We start from the raw sequence: 23130 nt of genomic DNA, 5'->3' as shown, positions 1-23130 counted from the left end.
AAATGCATCGAGCGTCGGAAAAATATGCAAACTGGCGTGGGTGTTGTCGAGGGTGATGCCAACGTGCGGAAAAAGTTTCGTGCCATTTGGCGGAGTCAAAAAAAAAGTAGTCGGGAACCCCCCTCCGGTAGACAGAAAAGAAGCTCGTTGCACTGGGGGTACGTGATCGCATGCATGCAATTGCACCAAAGTGGGCGGATATGCGGGCACGGCCTACGTAGGGCCCCACGCAAGGTTGGAACGCAAACGGACACAAAACGAACATTGCGTCACGTCCGGCCAGTGTTTTACGGCATTAACACAGGGAAAATCCTAGGAAATGCATCGAGCGTCGGAAAAATATGCAAACTGGCGTGGGTGCTGTCGAGGGTGATGCCAACGTGTGGAAAAAGTTTCGTGCCATTTGGCGGAGTCAAAAAAAATTATCTATCAATCAATGTATTTACGATAATGGTTGTTTTAAAAAAAAGATGCAGCTAATGATTGGGAAAAAAACTAATGAATGGGTTCTTAGAAAAAAAATGGATAAGCCCGCATACATGCATATCTATCGGGGGTCAAAGCCCCTCCACGCCTCCACGATCTCCAGTCCACGCCGCCTCCACGAGCGCCTCTCCCGACGCCATCTAGGGCAAACGCCGCCCCCGACGCCACCTCACACCGCCTCCACGATCGCCTCCCCCGACGTCATCCGCCCCCGACGCCGCCTCACGCCGCCTCCACGATCGCCTCCCCCGACGCCATCTACGGCCGCCGCCGCCCCCGACGCCAAGTCACGCCGACGCCGCCCCAACGCCCGCGACGGCCCTGAGGCCATCTGCCACCGACGCCAGCTCACGCCGACGCACCACAGAGCGACTGCCCCAACACGATCTGCCCCGACGCCATCTGCGGCCGACGCCGTCGCCCCCGTTGCCACGTAACGCCGATGCCCCAAGTTGGTGAACACAGATTCCGACTTACTTTTATGTTTCATGTGCTTTATCATGTATAACCTTGATTGTAGAATTTTTTGTCCTAGATCAGTAGAGTGTGTAGTTAGAGTTTGTTAGTTGATTGAGAGCGTGCTGCATGTGCCACTCATTAAGTTAGTGCACTAAATACTGCGTAAATACATGCATGCATGAGTGGCTGATACATGCACTGTATATACCATAGTGTTTCTTAGTTCTGTGAAAACCACCTAAGTGTTTGGCTATAGTGTAGTTTTGCTATAGTTTTGGTCATAATTATGCATGCATGACAGCTGATTCTAATTCAGTTTTTCTAGGTATATACAGCAGAAAAACCATGGTATAAAAAATAGTATGGCATCTTAAACCACACGTACCTGTTCTAGTCCAAACACCTCAAAGTATTACATACCAAAGATTTTTTCAGAAATCATAGTGTTTCTAAAAAAACTTTAAAATTATTTACAGGTTGCGACCGACGCCATCTGCCACCAACGCCACCGCGCCGTCGTCCCCCAGGGCCGACCCTGATCCCATGGCACGAGGTACTATGCATTCATCATGTTTATCATGTGCCCATATAAAGTAGCTAACATTTTTTTTGCTCCTATTCGTAGCGACGGTGGAGTACGGAGAGATTTTTTTTCGGTTGAGAAGTGGTGTCTGTTGGTCAACAAACTAAACTCTAGGCAGAAAAAGCGTTTTGCAAGCACTAGTCTTGGAAAAATGCTGATGATACCTAGTGTGCTCATGCGCAAATGTTTGCTCAAGTTCATTATTAAATCGTATTCGTTGGACAGAAAAAGGTTCATCATGCCATCAAAAAATGGTGCGATATCATTGCGCACCGAAGATGTGTTTGACATTTTCGGGCTACAGAACAAGGGCAAAGATGCCATGAAAGCGCTAGGAAAAGGGGGGTTAAAGGCGAAGGTGAAGGTGCCTAGTCGCTTTTTAGATTCCAATACGGGGGAAATGATGATAGACGACCTGATTGAGAACATCGTTGCCAGTGGCACATACGATGATGATTTCCTCCGTAGAATTGTTCTGGTTCTTCTACGCACGGTTCTTGCACCGCAGTCCACGATAGAAGTTCCTAATGCTTATTACAAGTTAGTGCACGATGTGGAGGCCATCAAAGCATATAATTGGAATGCATTTACGTTACGCGTTTGCGTGGAAGGCATCACAAAGACCTTATCAGATCTTACAAAATTTACTTGGCCGATCGGAAACCTTGCGCTCCTACAGCTAAATCTTATGTTATATTTGTTTCTTTCGAACTATAGTTTGTGAATTTTTTTTGCTAATATACTTCATGTTCATGCAGTACATGTCTTGGGAGAAAGTGCAGCCACTGGATGATGAGGCATTTGATCCATTAGCTAATGAGTATCCATTGATGCTTAATTGGTCAGAAGATGAGGCTAAGAAGCGTGACGCGTACGACACGGCATACGGCCGTGGTAATGGGACGGTAAGTTACTATTTATGTGTTACTATTTCGTACTACATGCACTTAAGTTACTATTTATATGTTGAGAAATTTTAATTGATTTTACCTGTTACAGATTGATGACGTGATAAGTGAGAAGTACAGGCAGACATTAATTGCTCAACAAGGAAGAAAGGCGGAGGAAGAATTACAGCAAGAATTAGAGCAGGAAGATCGTGCCCACAAAAAGAAAGATAATAGAGATGAGGCTTCATCGAGCAGGGATAGTACATTAGATCAGGTGATGAAATGCATCAAAGATATGCAAAAAGAAATTAGACTTCTCCCTCAAAAATGTGCTGAGGTAATATGAGTGATGTGTACTTCAGTTTACATTGGATTATTCATAATTTATGCATGTAGTTAATGCAATTAATGTGTCATTGCAGATAGTAGTGGAGAAGCTGGAGAAGAAAGGTCTTGTCTTCAAGCCAAACAAGGGGTCTGATGATGACATTGAGTATGTGGAGCATAGTGAAGACTGGGTGGGGAAGTATGGTCCATCAAAATATTGGCCAGATGTACAATCAACTCCTACAAAAGAAGATATGGACAACAGGGTGGACGCATCCTTCACCACTGGGAACGGGAATAAATTGGCGCGTGAGAAAGGTGTGCATCACAACACACCTGGTATAGGAGATGAAGGCGACCCCTTCGTTATTGAGGATAATGGTAATTCTCCCAACCCATCTCTTGCGACGGTAGACACGAATGACTTTCCAGCTATTACTTCAACCCCCAAGAATATGAATGAAGTGTCAGACGGGTCTAGCGCCGATAAATCTGAGGAATTTAGTATGGATAGTCTGAACACCCGTATTAAAAATGCGAAAGAAAATGGCACTGAGGAGAATGATGGGAAGGAGAATGATGAAAAGGAGAATGATGAAAAGGAGAATGATGAAAAGGAGAATGATGGGAAACGCAAGAGGAAACGGTCAAAATATTGTCTTTCACCTTTTCTTCAGAACGGTGGACGTAAACGTGCAAAGAAAAGTAAGTGCTAGGTAATTTATTCTTGCAACATACTTCTGTCCTTGCATGCACACTTTATTAACTCATTGTTTCTTACTATTTTAGGTCTATTTGGTATAAGAGCTGCTATGATTAGTACTGATTACATTAATGAGGATCACATAGAGGCCGCGAAGGTTTATATCCGGACACTGGCAGAGTCGGAGAAGCTTTGCAGAAAAACTGTTGTGCACATGATGGGAATTGGTAGGGAAACATGTACACCTGATATGCTTGAAGCCATCATTTCAAAAAAGTGGTTGCATGGCGGTGTAAGTATTAGCACTAAGTTATTAAGTTGTACATGTCATTTACATAAATTATCTAATAGGCGTATTGCTGTTATGTTATTTTGTAGGTCATCAATAGTTATTGCAACCATATGCAGACCCATAATCCTCGTGCTGACCGTCACATATTATCATCTTGGGTGTCCCACTGGCTTATTCTTCGTGGTGATGGAAAGGTTAACAACTCTAAGAGGCATTTTATGGATCATTTCACAAACCAAACTAAAATGGTGTCTAGAGTTACTGAAGAGTATTTCATCAAAGATAAGGTACTTCAGTTTAGTATGATCATTCGTAATACATCTGTGTGTACACCAACATGAATAAACTTTGTTGTAGGCATACTTTCCTTTTCATGTGGACGAAAGTCATTGGATAACAGTTCTTATGCACAACAAGAAAAAAGAGTTTCAAGTTTTAAACTCTACTGGTAAATGCAACAAAAGAGTTCTTGCAAAGATTGCTAAGCTGGTAAGCTTACAACGATACATAAAACAATATATAGTTATTCGAAACGTACTTCATATGGATTTTTCATTTTTATTTCAGAGGGCAGAAATAGCTAATGATACAAACGAGGTGAATGCTCTTATTGGAACGAAACATCCTGACGTATCTTCCTGGCCAATAAGGGAGTACGATATGCCATCACAAACAGACAGGTATGTTGCAAATGTTGAATTAGTATGTACTTGTATGATCCATCAATAATTGACTTGTGGTTTCTTGCAGAGTCTCTTGTGGTCTTTTCGTGGTGAAATGCGTTCAAAGCTGGGACGGAGATGATTGGACATTTGAGTTCGATCAAGATGAGGTTAATGCTTCAAGGGGACGCATTCTAGCTGAAATACTTTTTTCAGAATGCAACACGAAGGAAGTAGTGAAAGAGAAGATCCTCAAGATCATGGAGAAGAAATGAGTCGGAGGATGGGGTGTTGGCTATTATCTTCACTAAATAAACGTGCCGTTGTCGGTACTTGATACAATTTTCATATTAAGACATCATCTCTATATTGTAATACAATTTTCATATTAAGACATCATCTCTATATTGTAATGTGTCATGGTTTAGCATGTTCCGCAACTAAATAAATGTGCCGTGGTCGGTATTTGCTACAATATCTATTTTTCAATGTCACTTTTATTTGCATCATTGTCGGTGACACTCTTATTTGCATCATTGTGGGTGATGATATTTTTTTATATGAGTATATTTGTTCTGCACTTTCGTAAGAGAGGAGCTCGGTGGAGGGGGCGGAGGCAACTATTTAAGCCGCTCCTCGCGCCCCCCGGCTTCCGAGGTGGGACTAAAAATGGCGTCCCCATCGTGCCCCACACTGCACGTGGTCGCTGCAAGGCTCAGGAGGCCTATTTTGCACTGTCTCGGGCCGGCCCAGTTCAGCCCAATGAAGGCACGCCGCCACTCGGCCCCTCCCCCGGCCCACGCCCACTCCCCTTCCTCAGTGCACGCGGCCGCCGCAGGGCTCATGAGGCCGTTTTCGGCGCTGTCACCGGCCGGCCTAGTTCGGCCCATAGAGGTAGGGCGCCACTCGCCCCCTCCCACGGCCCACGCCCACTCCCCTCCCCCGCGCGCTGCCGAACTCACGCCAGTTTAGTCCCACCTCGGAAGCGGAGGGGCGCGAGGAGCGACTTAAATAGCTGCCTCCGCTCCCTCTTTCGAACTCCTCTCTTATCACACTGCCCGCAGCCCCGTCGGACCCCGTTGCCGGGCCCATTAGTGGGCTCTATCAGCCGCCCGAGTCGCCCCTTTCGGGCTTGATTTGGGTGTATGATTTGTTCCCCACTATGGGCCCGGCTATGGTGGTTGGGCATATTTTTTTCTGAATATTTTTAAAAAATATTATTTTACTTTTACGGAAGTGCAGAACAAATATACTCATTTAAAAAAATGTACGCAATCTTTGCATGCATGCACCTAGGAATCATATAGAAACAGTACAAATAAACATAATTTCCAAACAGTACAAATAAACATAATTTCCAAACAGTACAAATAAACAGAATTTTGAAACTTCATATAGAAACAGTACAAATCATCACATAACAGTACAAATCAAGTTTTCTGGCACACATGTGAGAATAAAAATAGCATAGGTTATTCAGACATAACAGTACAAATCATCACGTAACAGTACAAATCAAGTTTCCTGGCACACATGTGCGAATAAAAATAGCATAGGTTATTCAGACATGACTCGTGCGATCACTTTTATTCTTCCTACAAACCAAGCTGCGTCTCTACGCCCAGTTCCTGAACAAAACATAAAGAAATGGGTGAGCAAATATAGTTGGTAAAATCAAAGTAGCAACATAACAAAAATAAAAAGGTTGCAACTCACTTCTCGTTCTTATTGCATGTAGCCTTGTTATGACCTGGGAGACCACACAGACTGCACAAAGGACCACTTTTCTTCTCTGTAAAATCTTTTGGCCTACCATTCTTTGTAACGTTGGGGCCCCCCTTCGATCGCCCCTTCTTAGGTGCACCCTTCGTCGAAACTTTCTGAGGATCACCAATACCAGGCTCAACTTGTTGCGCCTGACTTGCCTCCTTCTTCAGCATAGCATACCTTCTACTTCCTATAAGTTCCTCCTCTGAAATCTTTTTCTGCACTATTATGTTGTCCAGACACTTCATCAACTCGTCGTACAAGAAGGGATCATTTGCTGCAACATGAGCAGCTTCTGCGGTTTTAATGGTTATTGCACTATACCGTTCTCTCTCCAATGGCCCTGACCAACCCCATCCAAACATATCACTCTTCCGCTGCACAGGCAACCCATCTCTCGCATGTTTGGACAACCGATGCATGACACAACACTTTGGTATTTCAGTTAAGTTTAGATGATGGAGAACAAACAGAATGTGTTTGCATGGCAGCCCTTTCCGAACCATCATAAGACAACTGCATGTAATAGTTTGTTTTGAGTTACCTGGTTCATAAACAACATTGTACCTGAACTTGTGGTTATCCTTCCATGTCACCATGAATGTTTGACGCCCAATTCCCACGAGCGTCTCAAATATCTCCAGCTGACCCATCTTATGCAAATCATCTTGCAGGATGTAGAAATTAGCAGGTGTGAATACTTTGGCGGCATGCTCCTCAAGGGCCTTACATTCAGTAACCGACGGTGGTTCCTTCTGGAATGCCTCGCAGTCATCGTACGCCTCGTTCTCACGCAGGCGAACTATACAGTTCTCATAATGCACCACCAAATCAACAATTGTCATACCGTAGTCCAGGTGAAGGTGAAGGCGGGAGTTGAGGCTTTCACTCCTCTGGTTACTTCGCATACCAAGGAAAAAACCATCGGAAAGATATGAAGCTATCCAAAGTCTCCTCTTCCTGTACATCCTGTCAAGCCACTCTTCGGTTCTATCCGTCTTCCACTTATCATAGAAAGCTTTCCATCTCTGTTCAAAGTTCGCTTGAGAGGTGGCATAGTACAGGAGCGATCTGAACTCATCCAGTGACTTGTAATGCAGGTGCCTTTGCATATTTTTCTCGATATGCCAGGAGCAAAGACGATGGAAAACATCTGAATGGACAGTCCGAATAGCCCGGATCATTGCAGCGTCACCGTCTGTGATTATTGACTTTGGCTTCACCTGATAGTTTGCCTTCATAAATGTCTGCAGCAGCCACACGTATGTCCCTTCCGTCTCGTCAGCAATGATGGCACAACCAAACACTGTGGTGCAACGGTGGTTGTTAACTCCGACAAAGGGGACGAACGGCATACCATATCTGTTCATCTTATACGTGCTATCAAACACGACCACATCTCCGTAGTCCTGATAGTCCCTCCGCAACTGTGCATCGCACCAGAACATACTCTTCAATCGCCCTTCCTTGTCACGCATATACTCAAAAAAACTCAGGGTCCTTCTCCTTCCTGCTCCTCATAATGCCAACTGCCGTCTCTGCATCTCCCTTTGCAATGAGCTTCGTTTTTTCTCTGCAACAAAGATTGTAAATGTCCCTCCTGATAAGCCCGCACTTATCGTACGAACCATATCTGCTGATGAAGTTGTCCATTATAATATGCTTTCTTATCCCGGCTGCTTCCATCGCCAATATCTCCGCCCTCTGGCCATCTCCAATCCGTCTGTGTGACCACAAAAAACAAACCTCGTCGGGCCGAGCCATCGCGTGGTTGTGATCATCCACGAATGATGCGACGAACCAAACACCACGTTCTCTGTCCAGCTTCACCACCATATGTGCACCGCAGTCGCAACGAGTCTCCGGTCTAAGCCTGCGCTTGCGGCCCTCCATGGTTATGAACTTGCTCTGCCTTCTCCCTGCTCTGGAGCAAAGAAACCGCCGGTACCGTATTATTCCCGAAGCACCTCGTTTCACCTTCTGTTTCCTGATACTAAACCCGTGCTCTCTGGCGTGATTGTTGTAGAATATGTATGCATCCCCTTGCGACCGAAAGGTCATAGCCATGACCTTCCAATGTGTCTCAAGCATCTTCTGCTCCCTTTGAGCCTCCTCAATATCAATCTTTCCCTCATCGTCATCAAGTACAGGACCATCTGACTCCTCCTACAACATTCATTTGAAAATATATATGTCAATTACTATCATTTAAATCATACTATTGATCGATGTACAACATCTAACAACCAACCTGGCTCAAGTTATCTGCAAATGATTCCTGCCAACTATATTGCACATTGTCAACATCCACATCTTCCTGTAAATTTGTACACAAAATATATAGTTAGCCATGCCATACTTTGCAAATTCAAAAATAAAAACAAAATATACGCCACTTACGTTGTCGCTCTTTGCGCCATGTTCATTATTATCAAAATCTTTCGGAGGTAAGATATCATATGACGAGACGGAATCGTTGTCGCTGCTGTCATCATCTTCGTTCAAATTATCGTTATCGGTCTTAGTCACCTTATCAGTACCATTCTCGTCCCTCCCGAATGCTGACTCTTTGTCCATGTCAACACGCCAAACTCACAGAACTGCAAAACATCGTGTGTTAGGTTTAGTACAATGCATCATGCCCAAAGCAACGCTAGTTCTGTAAATCATGCCCTAGTCCGTAGAGGAGGCGCTGCGGCGGGAGGTTTTGATGAACCCTAAACCCTAAATCAGTACATGCATGAACTAGCCCTCACTTCTATCCATCATGCCCGCCCCATGCCCGCTAGGTTTAGATGACAAACCTTGGCCCGCGGTGTAGACGTCGCCGGCGTTCGACGACAGTGCTGCGGAGGCGGCGTCAGACGTCGGGCCCTTCACGTCCCCGGCGTAGGACGACGACAGTGAGATGCAGCGACGGACGACGTTACGACGGCGAGGGCGGTGTCGGACGGGGTTCGGGCGGCGAGGGCGGTGTCAGACGTCGGGCCCTTCACGTCCGCGTCGTCGGACGACGGTGAGATGCGGCGACGGGCGACGTTGGGACGGCGACAGGCGACGTTGGGATGGCGAGGGTGGCCTCGGACGGGGTTCGGACGGCGGCGATCCGCAGCGGCGGCGATCGGCCACTTTGGAACTACCGTGATCGGCGGGCGGGCAACCAGATGGGCGGGCGAGAAGATGGGGGCGGGCCTAGATCGTGGGTAGTTTTTGCGGGCGGGCGACCAGATGGGTAGTTTTTTTTTCAACCGCGTATACGTATGCCCGGCAGAGCCGTACAATACGAGGTGGGCATACGTTTCTTCCGTATGCCCATTCTACCCTTCTACGTTTTGTTGGGGGGGGGGGGGGGGGGGTGGTCTACCGAAGCAAGCCCCTACACACAAATAGAGGGAACAAATTGAATAACGGCCGCCTGAAGAACAACAATTATCGGATAATAATAATAATAATCATCATGATGTTCTTGCATAATACCAACCAAAAACAGCATCAAAAGATGACAAGCAGGGAGAAGAGCATGAAGACGAGGAAGCACGGGTAGGCAATGAGCCCCCGATGCTCATCGCCATGGCCGCCGGAAGCTACCAGCAGCCTGCTGCAGACCCTGGTGGACCACAGCACGAACCCCATGCCCACCGCGAAGATGAGCCCGCCGCCCCGCGGCAGGAACAGAGACACCGCCGAGAAGATGGTCATGGAGAGCATGCAGTAGCCTAACTGGCTGGCGCACCTGTAGAGGCTGAGGTCGCCACGGCCTCCTCGTCCCGGCGAGAGCAGCATGGAGGAGATGAAGTAGAGGAAGAAGGACGCGGCGGTGGCCCAGCCGAGGACGATCCCGAAGTGGAGCTTCCCGGCCATGAGCTGGAAGAGGGCCAAGGATAGTAGGATCAGCACGGGGCCGGAGAGGTCGGCGTCCGCGTGGAGGGACGGGTCCACGGAGCGGAGGGGGTGGAGGATGGAGACCGCCTTCCGCCAGATGAGACCCGTGTCGATGTCGAGCTCCTCTAGAAGCGGCGGCTCGTCGTCCAAGTTGGCGGCGACGTTCCCGTTCCCGGGGACAGGGTGGTGGGTCGGCGTGGACGGGTTGAGTACCACCCCTTGGAAGAAGGGGAGGTATCTGTTCACCATGGCTGCTGCGGCGGCGGCGACGGTTCCGCCTCGGCGAGGTAGAGATTCGGTCGGGGTGTCCAGCTCATCGAGAAGCGGCGGCTCGTCGTCCAAGAGCAGCAGCGGGTTCGAGGTGGAAGTCCAGGCGATAGTGTGCCGGCGGTAGGTCGGAGTCGAGGGGTTGAAGACCACCTGTGGGAAGGTGAGGTCCTTGTTCGCCATAGGCCCGCCACGGCTCGTGACGGCGAGGGTTCCGGTCGAGATTCAATCGATCGTGGTGTGTATGGATCGGAAACTAACGAGCGAAGGCTCTGTTTTTTTCTTTTCTTTTCGGGAGAACGAGAAGGAACGAAGACTCACACGCGGGTGTACATATATATAGCTTGCTGGCTAAAACCCGTATCGGAAACAAGGAAAGGGACGATCTAATTTGCTGGATCACGCACGCACTTTTCCTTGTTCGCCATGGCTAGCTGCGGCCGCGGCGAGGGTTCCGAGATTCGATCGGACGTGGTGTCTGGAAATTAAGTTGTTTTTTTTCTTTTTTCACTAGTAAATGCGCACGTGCAATGCACGTTAATATTTAGGCAATATATTAATTGCACGCGGATATTAGGTATGCAATTATTTGTGTGTTAATTTTGTGATTAGTGTAATATTTGGCATGCTATTAATTACACGTTAAACACGTTTAACGCTCGCCATTGGAGCAGTCTAGGTCGTTGAATTGACTTGGTTCGATGGCCGAGATCAGTTAGATCTGCCTCTTTGGGTCTTTTTATATTGGTATAAATATAGATAAGTATAATCATATAAGCCTAATTATATATACTAGTACTACTATATATGTATCGAAGGAAAGGAATCCGTCAGCTAAATAAATAACAAAGGAGTCCTTGTACTACTAGTACTCTCTCCGTCTAGTAGATGTGTAAATCATCTTACAAAATTCAAATTTTTCCAAAACATTGGCGTGGAACATTAAATTCTCTTTGATGCCCTCCCAGCCTCGTTCACGAGGGTTCTCTTCCCCCTCAATTCCCTCGTTCCTACCCCGTGAAAACCCCTGCATGCAACGAGCCTGTGCGTTGATTAGGCAAGAGCGGTTTCGCATGCAATTAGGCGGGCCTGCATGTAGAGCTGAAAAGGCATCCTAATAACTAGCGGTTAAATGCTGATTTATTTCTCTTTGTAACAGCGCTCTGATTGAAAGTTTACCTTGTCCCGCTGCTCTTCTTTGCCCAATCTAAAGCCATCTAGGTTGCACTGATACTCCTAAGGTGGTGTTTGGTTCTCTAGTTTTAGGACTTTTTCTAGTCCCAACTAAAAAGTCCTTAGTCCCTAAAAAGTCATTCGTGTTTGTTTCTAGGGACTAAAAAGTCCCTAGTCCCTTCATAGAGGTTATTAAATGACCATGTTACCCCTAATATATTGAAAAATGACAATCAAACAACACCATGGGGTGGCGGGCCAATGGGTGCATGAAGGGGCATTGTTGGAAAAGTCTCAAAAAGTCCCAAAAAGACTTTCCTTAAGAGTCTTCTTCATTTAGTCCCAAATGCCTAATTTAGTCCCTAAAAAGTCCCTCCCGTTTGATAAAAAAGTCTCTAAGAGGGACTTTTTCTAGTCCCTACAGAAAAAAGTCCCTGGAAACAAACACCCCCTTACATATCTAGACGGAGAGAGTACTAGCAGTCTTGATCGTAGTACAACTCTTTCTCGACATGTGAACCAACCTGTGATTTGATGGTTAGAGGGACTGTGGTATGCCCAGCCCATCAGGGTTCAAATCCTGGTGGTCGCATTTATTTCTGGATTTATTTCAGAATTTCCGGCGATGCGCATTCAGTGGGAGGAGACGTTCCCGTCGACGACGAGGCGCCTACAGTGACTTTGTAAATCTCAATTTGATATGTCGGCTTAGTCTTTCGGAGGTGCTCATAGGGGTAGGATGTGCGTGTGTGCGTTCATAGGGGTGAGTGTATGCGCATGTATATGAGCGCTTGTGTATGTACTGATGTTCAAAAAAACTCTTCCTCGCCCATTGACGTCGATGATCTCAACCGATTTTCAAGCCCTAAGACTCCTAAAAATAGGACGCTGATAATGCCCACACGTGCGGTAGGAGTAATATCGCCCACACGTCCTATAACACACAGATTGCGCCACGTCACTACACATGCATGCGTGAATCTTTTTGGATTTCCAGTTTTTAAAATGTTTTATCTCTTAAATGAAAAATCTGATTGAAGATCCGTTTTCACCACTAAATCCATCGCGACGAGATCTTCAAAACTATATCTCATATCAATATGTTTCAACGACTTTTTTTAGGGGAGGGGGGGGGGGGGTGTTAAAAGTTGCCATGTCTATTGCACATGAATTGCCATGATATGTTTTAGCTATTTTGCTCCTACCTTTAAAAGTAAATTTTGACATATTATAAAATGGGGAATTAAGAAACTAGACTTGTCATGAACCATAAAATGAAATTGCCATGATACATGCACTTAGAATTGCCATGGTTCATACAAAAAGTAATTTCCATGGTCAAAGTACTGGATTGCCATGGTCAAAATACTAAAATTGCCATGATCTATAAACTGAAATTGCCACATGGCAACTTTAGTGTAAACACTATGGCAACTACAGTGTAAACATCATGGCAACTTTTGGACTAAAAAAATTCGTCAAAACATATCAACATGTGATCTAGTTTTGAAGATCTCGTCAAGCCGGATTTAATGGTGAAAATGGATTTTTAATTTGATTTTTCATTAAGAGATAAAACATTTTAAGCCAAAAATTAAAAAAAATTGCTGATGTCATCTGTTTTGATGTGGAAAATGGATAGTAATGGAGGCTTTTGGGCCATGTTACTTTTTGCCACACGTGTGGGCGTTATCATTTGGGAAAAGTTATACCACTCCCTCTAGTTCAATACTTTTGGACCATAGTAACTTTGCATGCACACACTTTGTACACATGCATGTGAATGTGGCTGCACCTCCCGTAAACAGTTAAGGGTAATGTCTTTTAGCTCACGGGCACTACATTGTGAGTTCTAGCAAAAAACAAATACGTATTACATATGGGAATGGATGGTGTACTAATTAATACCTCGTTTTCCAAAAGCCCGTTCGATAATTTTGTTCATTATCAAAGGTGAAAGCCCATATTATTTTTTATGAAAGGCAACAACTAATTTTTTTCCCGCACAACTCCGAAGTTGAAAGTGTAGTAGACGGCAACTCACGGAAGCTAGTGGTTTGTATTCACAAAGTTTTGCGGGCATATATCTTTTGTTGAAAGCGGATGGGGCAGATCTTTGATAGTGTTGCTATTATGGAAAATCGCCGAACTGCCGGGAGCATAGCCGATGCTGCAATGGAGCATCATCGGTGCTAGCTGCAATGGAACATCGTCAGATGGCTAGAACATTGTAAATGCTACAATGGAACTTCACCGGCCTGACGGACGGATCATTTCTGGTGTTGCAATGGGGATTTGCAGCATCACACTTGTCACGAGGTGTCACCGGATATGCGATGCTACGATGCACCACCGAACTACTGGACCGCACTATGCAACGACGGAGATGCGATAGAGCATCAACGGGTCGCCGATACTGCGATGGCGGCCTGCTACGAGTGACAATCGACGCTTTTACGAACGGGGCAACGATGCACTGCCGGCAGGGGTAGGTTTGGCAATGAGTTCCAGCTGAAGATGTATGGATTGCACAATTTATTGATTCAGTGCAATGTGCACGGTATATATGAGGACAATGTGGGGCCTCTACCTCAATCTATACAATAAACTAGATAGGTGGGCCTAATGCACAAAAGACAATATACACGCACAAATAATATCCTCAACACCCCCCCCCCCCCCCGCCGCAGTCGAAGCGGCACCGCGACTGACGCAAAGACTGGACCGAAACTCCTCAAATGACGCCGTAGGCAAGCCCTTGGTCATGATATCTACAAATTGTTGGGAAATAGGGATGTGTAAAGCACGAATATGGCCAAGGGCTACCTGTTCCCGAAAAAAATGAATATACAACTCAATATGCTTGGTCCGTCGATGATGTACCGGGTTAGTGGAGAGATAGACCGCCGAGACGTTATCGCAGTAGATCACCGTGGCATGATCAATAGGACAAGAGAGCTCTTGAAGCAGCTGGCAAAGCCACGAAGACTCGGCGACGGCGTTGGCCACCACATGATACTCAGACTCAGCACTGGAACGAGAGACAGTAGGCTGCCGCTTGGACGACCATGAGATAAGTGAGGGTCCAATGTCGACACAATAGTCCGAAGTGGAGAGACGAGTGTCAGGGCAGCCCGCCCAGTCTGCATCGGAGTAGGCGGTGAGGGCGGTGTCGGCGGAGGCGTGAAGCGTGACGCCAAGATCCATAGCGCCACAGATATAGCGGAGAATCTGCTTGACGGTAGCCCAGTGAACATCTCGAGGAGCATGCATATGAAGACAAACCTGTTGCACAGCATACTGGATCTCCGGTCGAGTCAGGGTGAGGTACTGGAGAGCACCAACGATAGACCGATAGAAAGCAGCATCCGAAGCAGAAGAATCATCCATGGCAGAAAGCTTGGCCTTCGTATCAACAGGCGTAGCGGCGGGCTTGCAGTTAAGCATGCCGGCGCACTCCAGGAGCTCGTGAGCGTACTTTCGCTAATGAAGGAAGAAGCCATCCGGGCGGCGCACCACCTCAACACCGAGGAAGTAGTGCAAAGGACCCAAGTCCTTGATGGCGAACTCATCGCAAAGACGAGCCGTGAGCTGACTGAGGAGACCAGCCGTACGTGCCGTCAAGATGATGTCGTCGACATAGAGCAGCAAGTAGGCCGTGTCAGAGCCCTGATGATAGATGAAGAGCGAGGCGTCCGAGCGGGAAGAGCGGAACCCAAGCTGGTGGAGAAACGCCGCGATGCGCTGGTACCAAGCGCGCGGAGCCTGCTTGAGTCCGTACAGGGACCGCGAAAGCAGGCACACGTGGTCGGGAAGCGTCGGGTCAACAAACCCAGTGGACTGCTGGCAGAAGACCTGCTCCTCGAGGTGACCATGGAGGAAGGCATTGGAGACATCCATCTGGTGCACCGGCCAAGCACAGGAGACCGCAAGGTGGAGAACCGTGCGTATCGTGCCGGGCTTGACGACCGGAAGGAAGCTGTCGGTCAAGTCGATGCCATTACACTGTCGAAAGCCACGAACGACCCAGCGCGCTTTGTAGCGATCAAGGGTACCATCAGGACGGAGCTTGTGTTTAAAGACCCACTTCCCGGTAATCACGTTCGCGTGCCGGGGACGCGGAACAAGCTGCCACGCCTGGTTGCGCAGCAGGGCGTCAAACTCCTCTTGCATCACAGCCATCCAGAGCGGGTCACAAAGAGCGGGTCGAACGGAGGATGGCAACGGCGACGTCTCAGAGGTGGACGCCGCATAGACGTAGTCATCCGAGGCGTAGCACGAGATTGGGCGAAAGACGCCCGTACGGGCGCGGGTGACCAGACCGGCCACAGGCGCCAGGGGCGCCGAAGGGGCCCGGGGGGGGGGGCGCCAGGGGTGCCGTGGAGGCCGAGGGCGCCGCGGGCGCCAACGTCAGGGGCGCCAGGGGTGCCAACGCCGCGGCTGGAGGAGGCGCCGCATGCGGGGGGCGCGCCTCAAAGCCAGGGGCGGGCCAAGAGAGGCGTGCGAGTGTCCTGTGAGAGGCGCCGAGGAGCTCGCATCACCAGTGGTGGGAGGAGCAGCCGGGGGTACCTGGTGAAACGGAAACACATGCTCATCAAAGTAAACGTGCTGGGAAATGAACACACGATGGGAGACGGGATAGTAGCATCGATATCCCTTGGAGTTGGACGGATAGCCGATGAAGATGCAAGCGACAGAACGAGATGCGAGTTTGTGAGGAGCGGAGTCGGCAATGCTAGCATAGAAAAGGCACCCAAAAATACGCAAGCCATCATAAGATGGGGGCGTTCGAAGAGAAGATGTGAGGTGCATAGTTCCACCGTGGGCGGTAAGGGCGAAGGTTACGGAGAAGTGAAGCAGTAGCGAGTGCGTCCGGCCATAAACGAGGCGGCACGTTAGCATGGAACAGGAGCGTGCGAACGCAATTGTTCAGAGTGCGAAGGACGCGTTCGGCTCGACCGTTCTGCTGGGAAGTATACGGACATGTGAGACGAAAAACTGTGCCGTGATGCGACAGAAAAATGCGGACAGCAAGGTTGTCGAACTCTTTTCCATTGTCAATCGGAAGAGTAAGGATGGGACGCCCAAACTGCGTGCTGCCATAGGAGTAAAAATATGTCAAGGTGGAGAGTGCATCCGATTTTCTGCGCAAAGAAAAAGTCCACACATAATGAGAATAGTCATCAAGAATAACCAGATAATATAAATAGCCCGAATTACTAGGAACCGGAGAGGTCCACACATCGCCATGAATCAACTGAAAAGAAAAAGACGCGATGGTGGTGGAGGTATTAAACGGGAGGCGAACATGTTTGCCAAGACGACATACATGACAGGTGTGATCCTCTATCTTATGGCAAATGAAACTGAAACTCTTAAGAATATGACGAAGGGTGACGGGGTTGGGATGACCCAAACGAGCGTGCCAGAGATCGACGCCGGCGGAGAGAGCAACCGGTGCGGTGGTGGAGGTGGACGACGAATGCACCAGATAGAGCTTGTCGAGGCTGTCACATCGGTGAAGTACCATCCTGATTCGAGCGTCCTTGACACAAAATCCAAGCTCATCGAATTCAACGGTAACAGAATTTTCACGAGTTAAACGACGAACAGAAATAAGGTTTTTAATAAGATGAGGTGACACAAGTATGTTAGACAAAGTAATATGCATGGAATTGGAAGGAAAGAAGTGTGCCCGACATGTGTGATAGGGAGTGTGGAACCGTCGCCGATAATAATGCGGCGGTCGGTGGTGACGGAAGTGAAAGAGGCAAGATTATCAGGGTGAGCAAACATATGAGTCGTGACACCGGTGTCCATGTACCAATCACCATCTCCAGTCAAGTTGTGCGGTGCAGGAGCGGCATGCAGTCCAGTGGGAAGCACCGGGTCCCAGTGCGCCGGCAGCAGGGCCGGCGAACGGGGCGGAGATGTCATGGGGAAGCCGTAACCGCCGCTCAGCTGCAGCGGTGGGTACTCGCCATACGGCAACTGCGATGCAGCCCCGACGGCAACTGCAATACAGGGCCGGCCGGATAGTACGCCGAAAGACCCTGCGAGCCCGCTAACAGATGCTGCACGTGTTAAGCGCCGACAGAATGCTGCCCAGTGAGCAAGTGCTGGCCCGCGAACGACTTTCACCAGTACTCAGAAGACCTAGAGACGGACGGAACCCCGTACGCCCCGTATGTGAGAACGAGCGTGCAGGGAGCCGCGCCGGAAGGTGCCAGCGACGGGGCGACAATGGACTGATCGGGGGACGTCGGCAATGGGGCGGCGACATACGCCAGCGAGGGCAGCAAGGCCAAGCCGTGCGCTGTTGCTGCGTCGCCGAGGAAGTGCACCGCGGTGCCAGGAGATGCATGCATCGCGGCCTGCTGCTGGGCGCCAGCTGCATGCACCGCGGCCTGCTGCATAGCCCCAGGAGATGCATGCATCGTGCCAGGAGCTGCATGCACCGTGGTCGGCTGCTGGATGCCAGGCCACACGCCGCATGCATGGCCCCTTTTCCAAAATCCTAGTAGACAATTTTTTTAGAAGGTTAAAGCCCATATTATGTTTTACAAAAGCAAACAACTTCTTTCTTTCCCGCACATCTTGAATGTTTTTTTTTAACAAAAAACAACATAGAGGCAGACACTCACATACACACATACACTCACCTCTATGGATTCACGCACGCATACCCTAACCCTATAAGTATTTCTGAGAGACTAAGTCGGCATGTCCTTGAGATTAAAAAAGATGCCACATGTGCATCGCTGAAATCCTAAAATAAATTCAGATTTCGTTTACAATGAACTATAAAAACATATACAAAATTTGGTGAGCAAAAGATGAAATCTTCCTATTTGTTTTTCACTGAAATTCAAAAGCTAATTTTCTTTAATAATGTCCTAGATAACATATTCTCAAATATAATGGCGATTTTATCCTGAAAGCCATTTCTGGAAGCTGAAAGTTACTTTTTCCTAACTTTTTGGAAGTTAAAATCTCATTATTAATTAAAGTCCAATAGCACAGACTTTGATAATTAATACCTCATTTTCTAAGAGCTCGGTTTATATATATCATAAAAAGGCAAAACACTATATTATTTGTAAAGAAGCCAACATTTCATATATATTTTTCGCCCCCTCCGCACCGAAAGTTGGAAGTTTTTTTCTGAAAAGGTAGCCAAGTGACTCGTAATTCACTAGCTCATATAATCTGGAAAATCACAAATTTTGCCAAAAACATAAAAGCTTATATTATATAAATAGAAAGTTTTCTGGGACATAAGATCGCAAATCCATAAATTTTCCCACAAAATCAAAATCTCATTTTTTTAAACAAATCCCAAAAGCTCAAAATCCAAAATTTTATAACTCGTTTTTGGAAACTTTAGGAATGATATCCTGAAAGCTGACGACTTATATTCTGAACGATTCTATCATTTTGTTCTGAAAGTTGATACATACTTTTCTAAATGAAAGCCCAAAATTAGCGCATAAAAGTATAACAACGCATTTTCAAAAAGTTCAAAATCCATATCCTGAAAGTTGAAAATTCCATTTTTCTCAAAGTTGGTACCTCCCTAAATCTCACATTCTAAAAGTTTAATGCCTCATTTTCTAGTAGCCGAGGAAGCACATATCCAAAGCCCACGATGCTAGTCAGGAAAAGTTGAATGTTCAAAAAAAAAATCCTAGAAGTTGATACCTATTTTATCAAGAAAGTTTAAAAGCTTACCTTCTTAGTATATTAACTCATTCTCGAAAAGCCAAAACTATATCCCGACAGCTAATGACCCATTTTCCAAAAGTTCCTTTTTTGTATTATTTTTCCTCACTACAAAATATTGCTTTTCCTCTAAATACTCGTATTTTGGGCTCCAGCAACTTTGTGGTCCTCGCTTCGATGGGAACTGCTAATACGATATCAAATGGAGATAACAGAGCAACGATAGTTGAGTAAGCAAGAAAATTGAGCAATTTATCTTATGATGGGAATGTGATTAAAATGCAAGTATTAGTGCCACTTGAGATATCTGGTGTTCATATTTAATGAAGGTTTCGTGACATATGTCCAAGTTTTCCATTATGATACATGGACATCGTTTTGATGGTGCACCATGTTTAGGCACATAGCTTTCAACGCCATATCTATAAGACTGTCGTAAAGCTTATCACTAAGGAAAGTTGTCGGTGTCAAAACCGGCGGATCTCGGGTAGGGGATCCTGAACTGTGCGTCTAAGGTGGATGGTAACAGGAGGCATGAGACACGATGTTTACCCAGGTCCTGGCCCTCTCGATGGAGGTAAAACCCTACGTCCTGCTTGATTGATCTTGGTGATATGAGTATTACAAGAGTTGATCTACCACGAGATCGTAGAGGCTAAGCCCTAGAAGCTAGCCTATGGTATGATTGTATGTTGTCCTACGGACTAAACCCTCCGGTTTATATAGACACCGGAGGGGGCTAGGGTTACACAGAGTCGGTTACAAGGGAGGAGATCTACATATCCATATTGCCAAGTCTGCCTTCCACGCCAAGGAAAGTCCCATCCGGACACGGGACGAAGTCTTCAATCTTGTATCTTCATAGTCCAACATCCGGCCAAATGATATAGTCCGGCAGTCCGGAGACCCCCTAATCCAGGACTCCCTCAGTATCCCCTGAACGAGGCTTCAATGACAATGAATCCGGCGCGCAGTTTTGTCTTTGGCATTGCAAGGCGGGTTCCTCCTCCGAATACTCCATAGAAGATCTTGAACACAAGGATAGTGTCCGGCTCTGCAAAACAAGTTCCACATACCACCGTAGAGAGAATAATATTTCCACAAATCTAATCTGCTGACACGTTTTGACAGCATGACATCATGTCATGGCCCGGTCATTATTCGAATCGTTTTTCTCAACCAGCACCGCACATATCGCGAGGCGGTTTTCTTGACACGCCTTGTCAAAGCAGAGATCGTGTCCCCTTATTACGGGATTCTCATCAATACGGACGTGGGTAACCCAACCGCGCCATCAATTACGGTGCTTGGGGAATAAGTGATTTTACCAGGCAAGTGGGGAGGCGCATCGCCTCTTCCGCCCTTATAAAGGGACACGGATTCACTCTTTTTACCCATGCCTTATTCCTCCTTGCTTATCCATTCTCACGCACTCAAGCTCCAGCGCCCAAGTTTGCGTCTTTCTCCTCAAACCACTCCAAGCATGTCCGGAGCGGGAGGCAAGTGGATGGTCTCCTCCGTCACGGAGGAGAACATCACAAAGTTACGGGAAGCCGGATATCTAGCTGCAGATATCGCGCACCGGCTGGCAGATGCAGGGCAGATCATCCCTACATGCGAACCCCATGAGAGGGTAGTTTTTTTTACCCACTTCATCCGCGGACTGGGATTTCCCCTCCACCCGTTTGTCCGCGGGCTTACGTTCTACTACGGGCTGAATTTTCATGATTTGGCCGCCAATTTCATCCTCAACATCTCGCCGTTTATCGTCGTGTGCGAGGCCTTCCTCCGCATCAGGCCCCACTTCGGCCTGTGGCTGAAGACCTTCAATGTTAAACCGAAGGTGGTGGTCGGCCAGCAAGCAGAGTGCGGAGGCGCCATGGTGGGAAAAATGCCTAACGTCACCTGGCTCGAAAGCTCCTATGTGGAGACCATAAAGGGGTGGCAATCGGGGTGGTTCCACATCACTGAGCCGCGCGACACCAACTGGGCGGCGGCCCCAAATTTCAATCCGGAATCCCCACGCGGCTCACTTCCTGGAAAGAGAAGGGCATGTCCTGGGGTTCCCTGGTAGAGCTGATCAGACTCCAGACCTGCATCAGGAACATGATGAGCAAGAAAATCAAGCTCGTCAACGTGGTCCAGGTCATGCTCTCCCGCCGGATTCTCCCGTGTCAACGACGGGCATTCAATTTGTGGGAGTTCAACCCGGCCAAGCACCAGACGCTGTGAGAGCTCTACGACATGATGCACGAGGACGTTTGGAGGGTGCTGTTCAAGGGCGCCGAGGTACCTCCTTCCCTCACCGAGGACCACGGACTCAGCTCAAAGTGCCATGCCAATCCGGTAAGTTTTTATATCTCACAGGGTATTTATTTGCCCCAGTTAAATAATGTACGGGATCTAAGCTTCCATGCCATTAATAGGACTGGATAAAGACAACGGAGCAACTCGATTGCCCAGCCCCCCTGCCTGAAGATCCTGCAGATGCTCTCCTAACGGAGATGCTCGCTCCGGCACCTTACGAGGTGCCGGTGAAGAAGACCAAGAAGAAGGCCACGGGGACCCGAAAGGGTCTCCGGCGCAAGGTTGTATCAGACTCATCATCCGATGACTCCGACGCGCACTCCTCCCACAAAAACGAGGAGGAGGAGGAAAGTTCTCCCCCCAGCCGGGGGAGATAAGAAAAGGAAGGCCGACCCAACCCGGGAGGCCGAAGGGTCCAAGAAGGGAAGGACCCTCCTTCCGGACTGCTCCACGACGGCCGCCTACAGCGGTGACGAGTGGTTACCCAGGGAGAAGCCCCTGACGAAGTCGTAAGTATCCGGACACCATAGTAATTCATGGTATGTTTTATTGCACTATTTATCATTACGCCACATATGATTATGCAGTCCGTCCCGAGCCCATCTCGACGTATCTCCGTCGGACGGTTCATTGGACTCGTTGGATATGAATAGCGATTCACTTCAGACTGCCTCCACCCCTCACCCTACGGACAATGTCGAGGTGTTGTCCCGAAAGGCACCGAGCCGAGGGGAGGTAGTCCTGGGGGCGCCTCGAGGCAACCTTCCAGACCCTAGGCGCAAAGGGAGCAAGACTCCCACGGGCTCCAAGTTCGGCCCCCAACCGAATACTGCCCCGGAACCTTCGGTGGTTCCGGACTCCGGCAGGCGATCCCCCGTTAAGGGGGGCAAGCCACCCGTGCCGGTGTCCTCTGTCCATCCAGAGGCACCAGACAACTTGCTGGAAGCGCTTCGCGGCGCTTCCATCGATGAAGAGCACCGCACTATCATGAGTGCGGTGATCTAGAAAGTTCAGTCCGCCGAAAACGGACTGACCGAAGCTTGTGCTCGCCTCCTAACAGGCTTTGAGGTAAGCAATCAAAATATAAGAAAATATTACCACATAGATAGTAGCCCCTAATGCTCTGTTCGGCATTCGCGAAGAAAGGCCGAATAGAGGATCAAATGATGACTCAGGAGTCTAATCAGAAGATGTCTATGTGTATGTGCCGGCTTCACTGCTGGCTGCTGCCGCACGTACTGCGGAGGTCTCTGCACTGAAGCAGGACCTGGAGCGGTCTGAGAACGAGCTCGGCCTTACCAAGAGGCTGCTCTAGGAGAGCAACGGTAAGCAATACCTTGTCTATACATTAAAAAGAAGTTTGATTGTAAAGTAACAGGATCATCATGAATTTGCCAGGGGCCACGAACGAGGTGGCGACCCTGAAGAAGGCGCTGTCTGAGGCCGAAGACAAAGCGGCCAAGGAGCGCCTTGAGCGGGAAAGCAACAAGCCTGGGTAGGCGAGGTGTAGCAAGAGCTCGAGGCTCTCACCAAAATCACGAGTCCTTGGAGCTTGACTCTAAGACGTGAGAGTCCGAGCTTGCCAAGGCGCTTGAAAGCGCACGGAGTGC

General features: G+C 48.0%; 3 protein-coding genes across 4 annotated transcripts; 1 reads left to right on the top strand and 2 right to left on the bottom strand.

Moving 5' to 3' along the window:
* Positions 1–1835: 1835 nt before the first annotated feature.
* LOC125554441 (uncharacterized) lies at positions 1836–4677 on the top strand. The gene is made up of 9 exons (XM_087519966.1): positions 1836–2202; positions 2282–2433; positions 2528–2755; positions 2841–3450; positions 3535–3740; positions 3827–4027; positions 4098–4229; positions 4308–4420; positions 4491–4677. The coding sequence occupies exons 1-9, from the start codon at positions 1851–1853 to the stop codon at positions 4675–4677; spliced, it is 2181 nt and encodes a 726-aa protein (XP_087376092.1). The 5' UTR covers positions 1836–1850.
* A 1437-nt stretch (positions 4678–6114) lies between these two features.
* Positions 6115–7617, bottom strand: LOC147977354 (protein FAR1-RELATED SEQUENCE 5-like). The gene has a single exon (XM_087521137.1). It carries the CDS (start codon positions 7615–7617, stop codon positions 6115–6117), a length of 1503 nt encoding a protein of 500 aa, XP_087377263.1.
* Positions 7618–9661: 2044 nt separating this feature from the next.
* Positions 9662–10501, bottom strand: LOC125554442 (uncharacterized). Of its 2 annotated transcripts, XM_087519965.1 has the most exons (2): positions 10402–10501; positions 9662–10209 (listed from the first exon to the last, which is right to left on the bottom strand). In XM_087519965.1, the coding sequence occupies exons 1-2, from the start codon at positions 10499–10501 to the stop codon at positions 9662–9664; spliced, it is 648 nt and encodes a 215-aa protein (XP_087376091.1). The 2 variants fall into 2 exon arrangements, with proteins under 2 accessions (XP_087376091.1, XP_048573952.1); XM_048717995.1 differs by having other exon boundaries at positions 9662–10501.
* Between the last annotated feature and the right edge of the window lie 12629 nt (positions 10502–23130).

The sequence above is a fragment of the Triticum urartu genome, chromosome 4A (assembly GCF_056163025.1).
Source record: "Triticum urartu cultivar PI428250 chromosome 4A, HENAU_Tu73, whole genome shotgun sequence".
In the NCBI taxonomy this organism is placed as follows: Eukaryota; Viridiplantae; Streptophyta; class Magnoliopsida; order Poales; family Poaceae; genus Triticum; species Triticum urartu.
The sequence above is the reverse complement of the archived record's forward strand: the minus strand, read 5'-3'. Positions and strand labels throughout refer to the sequence as shown.

Excerpts from the sequence above, each read along its gene's own strand:
- LOC147977354 (XM_087521137.1), bottom strand. The coding sequence starts at position 7,617 with ATGTTCTGGTGCGATGCACAGTTGCGGAGGGACTATCAGGACTACGGA.
- LOC125554442 (XM_048717995.1), bottom strand. The coding sequence starts at position 10,501 with ATGGCGAACAAGGACCTCACCTTCCCACAGGTGGTCTTCAACCCCTCG.
- LOC125554441 (XM_087519966.1), top strand. The coding sequence starts at position 1,851 with ATGAAAGCGCTAGGAAAAGGGGGGTTAAAGGCGAAGGTGAAGGTGCCT. Across the intron at positions 3,451-3,534 it reads ACGTAAACGTGCAAAGAAAA|GTCTATTTGGTATAAGAGCT; the intron begins GTAAGTGCTAGG and ends TTACTATTTTAG. Across the intron at positions 3,741-3,826 it reads AAAAGTGGTTGCATGGCGGT|GTCATCAATAGTTATTGCAA; the intron begins GTAAGTATTAGC and ends GTTATTTTGTAG.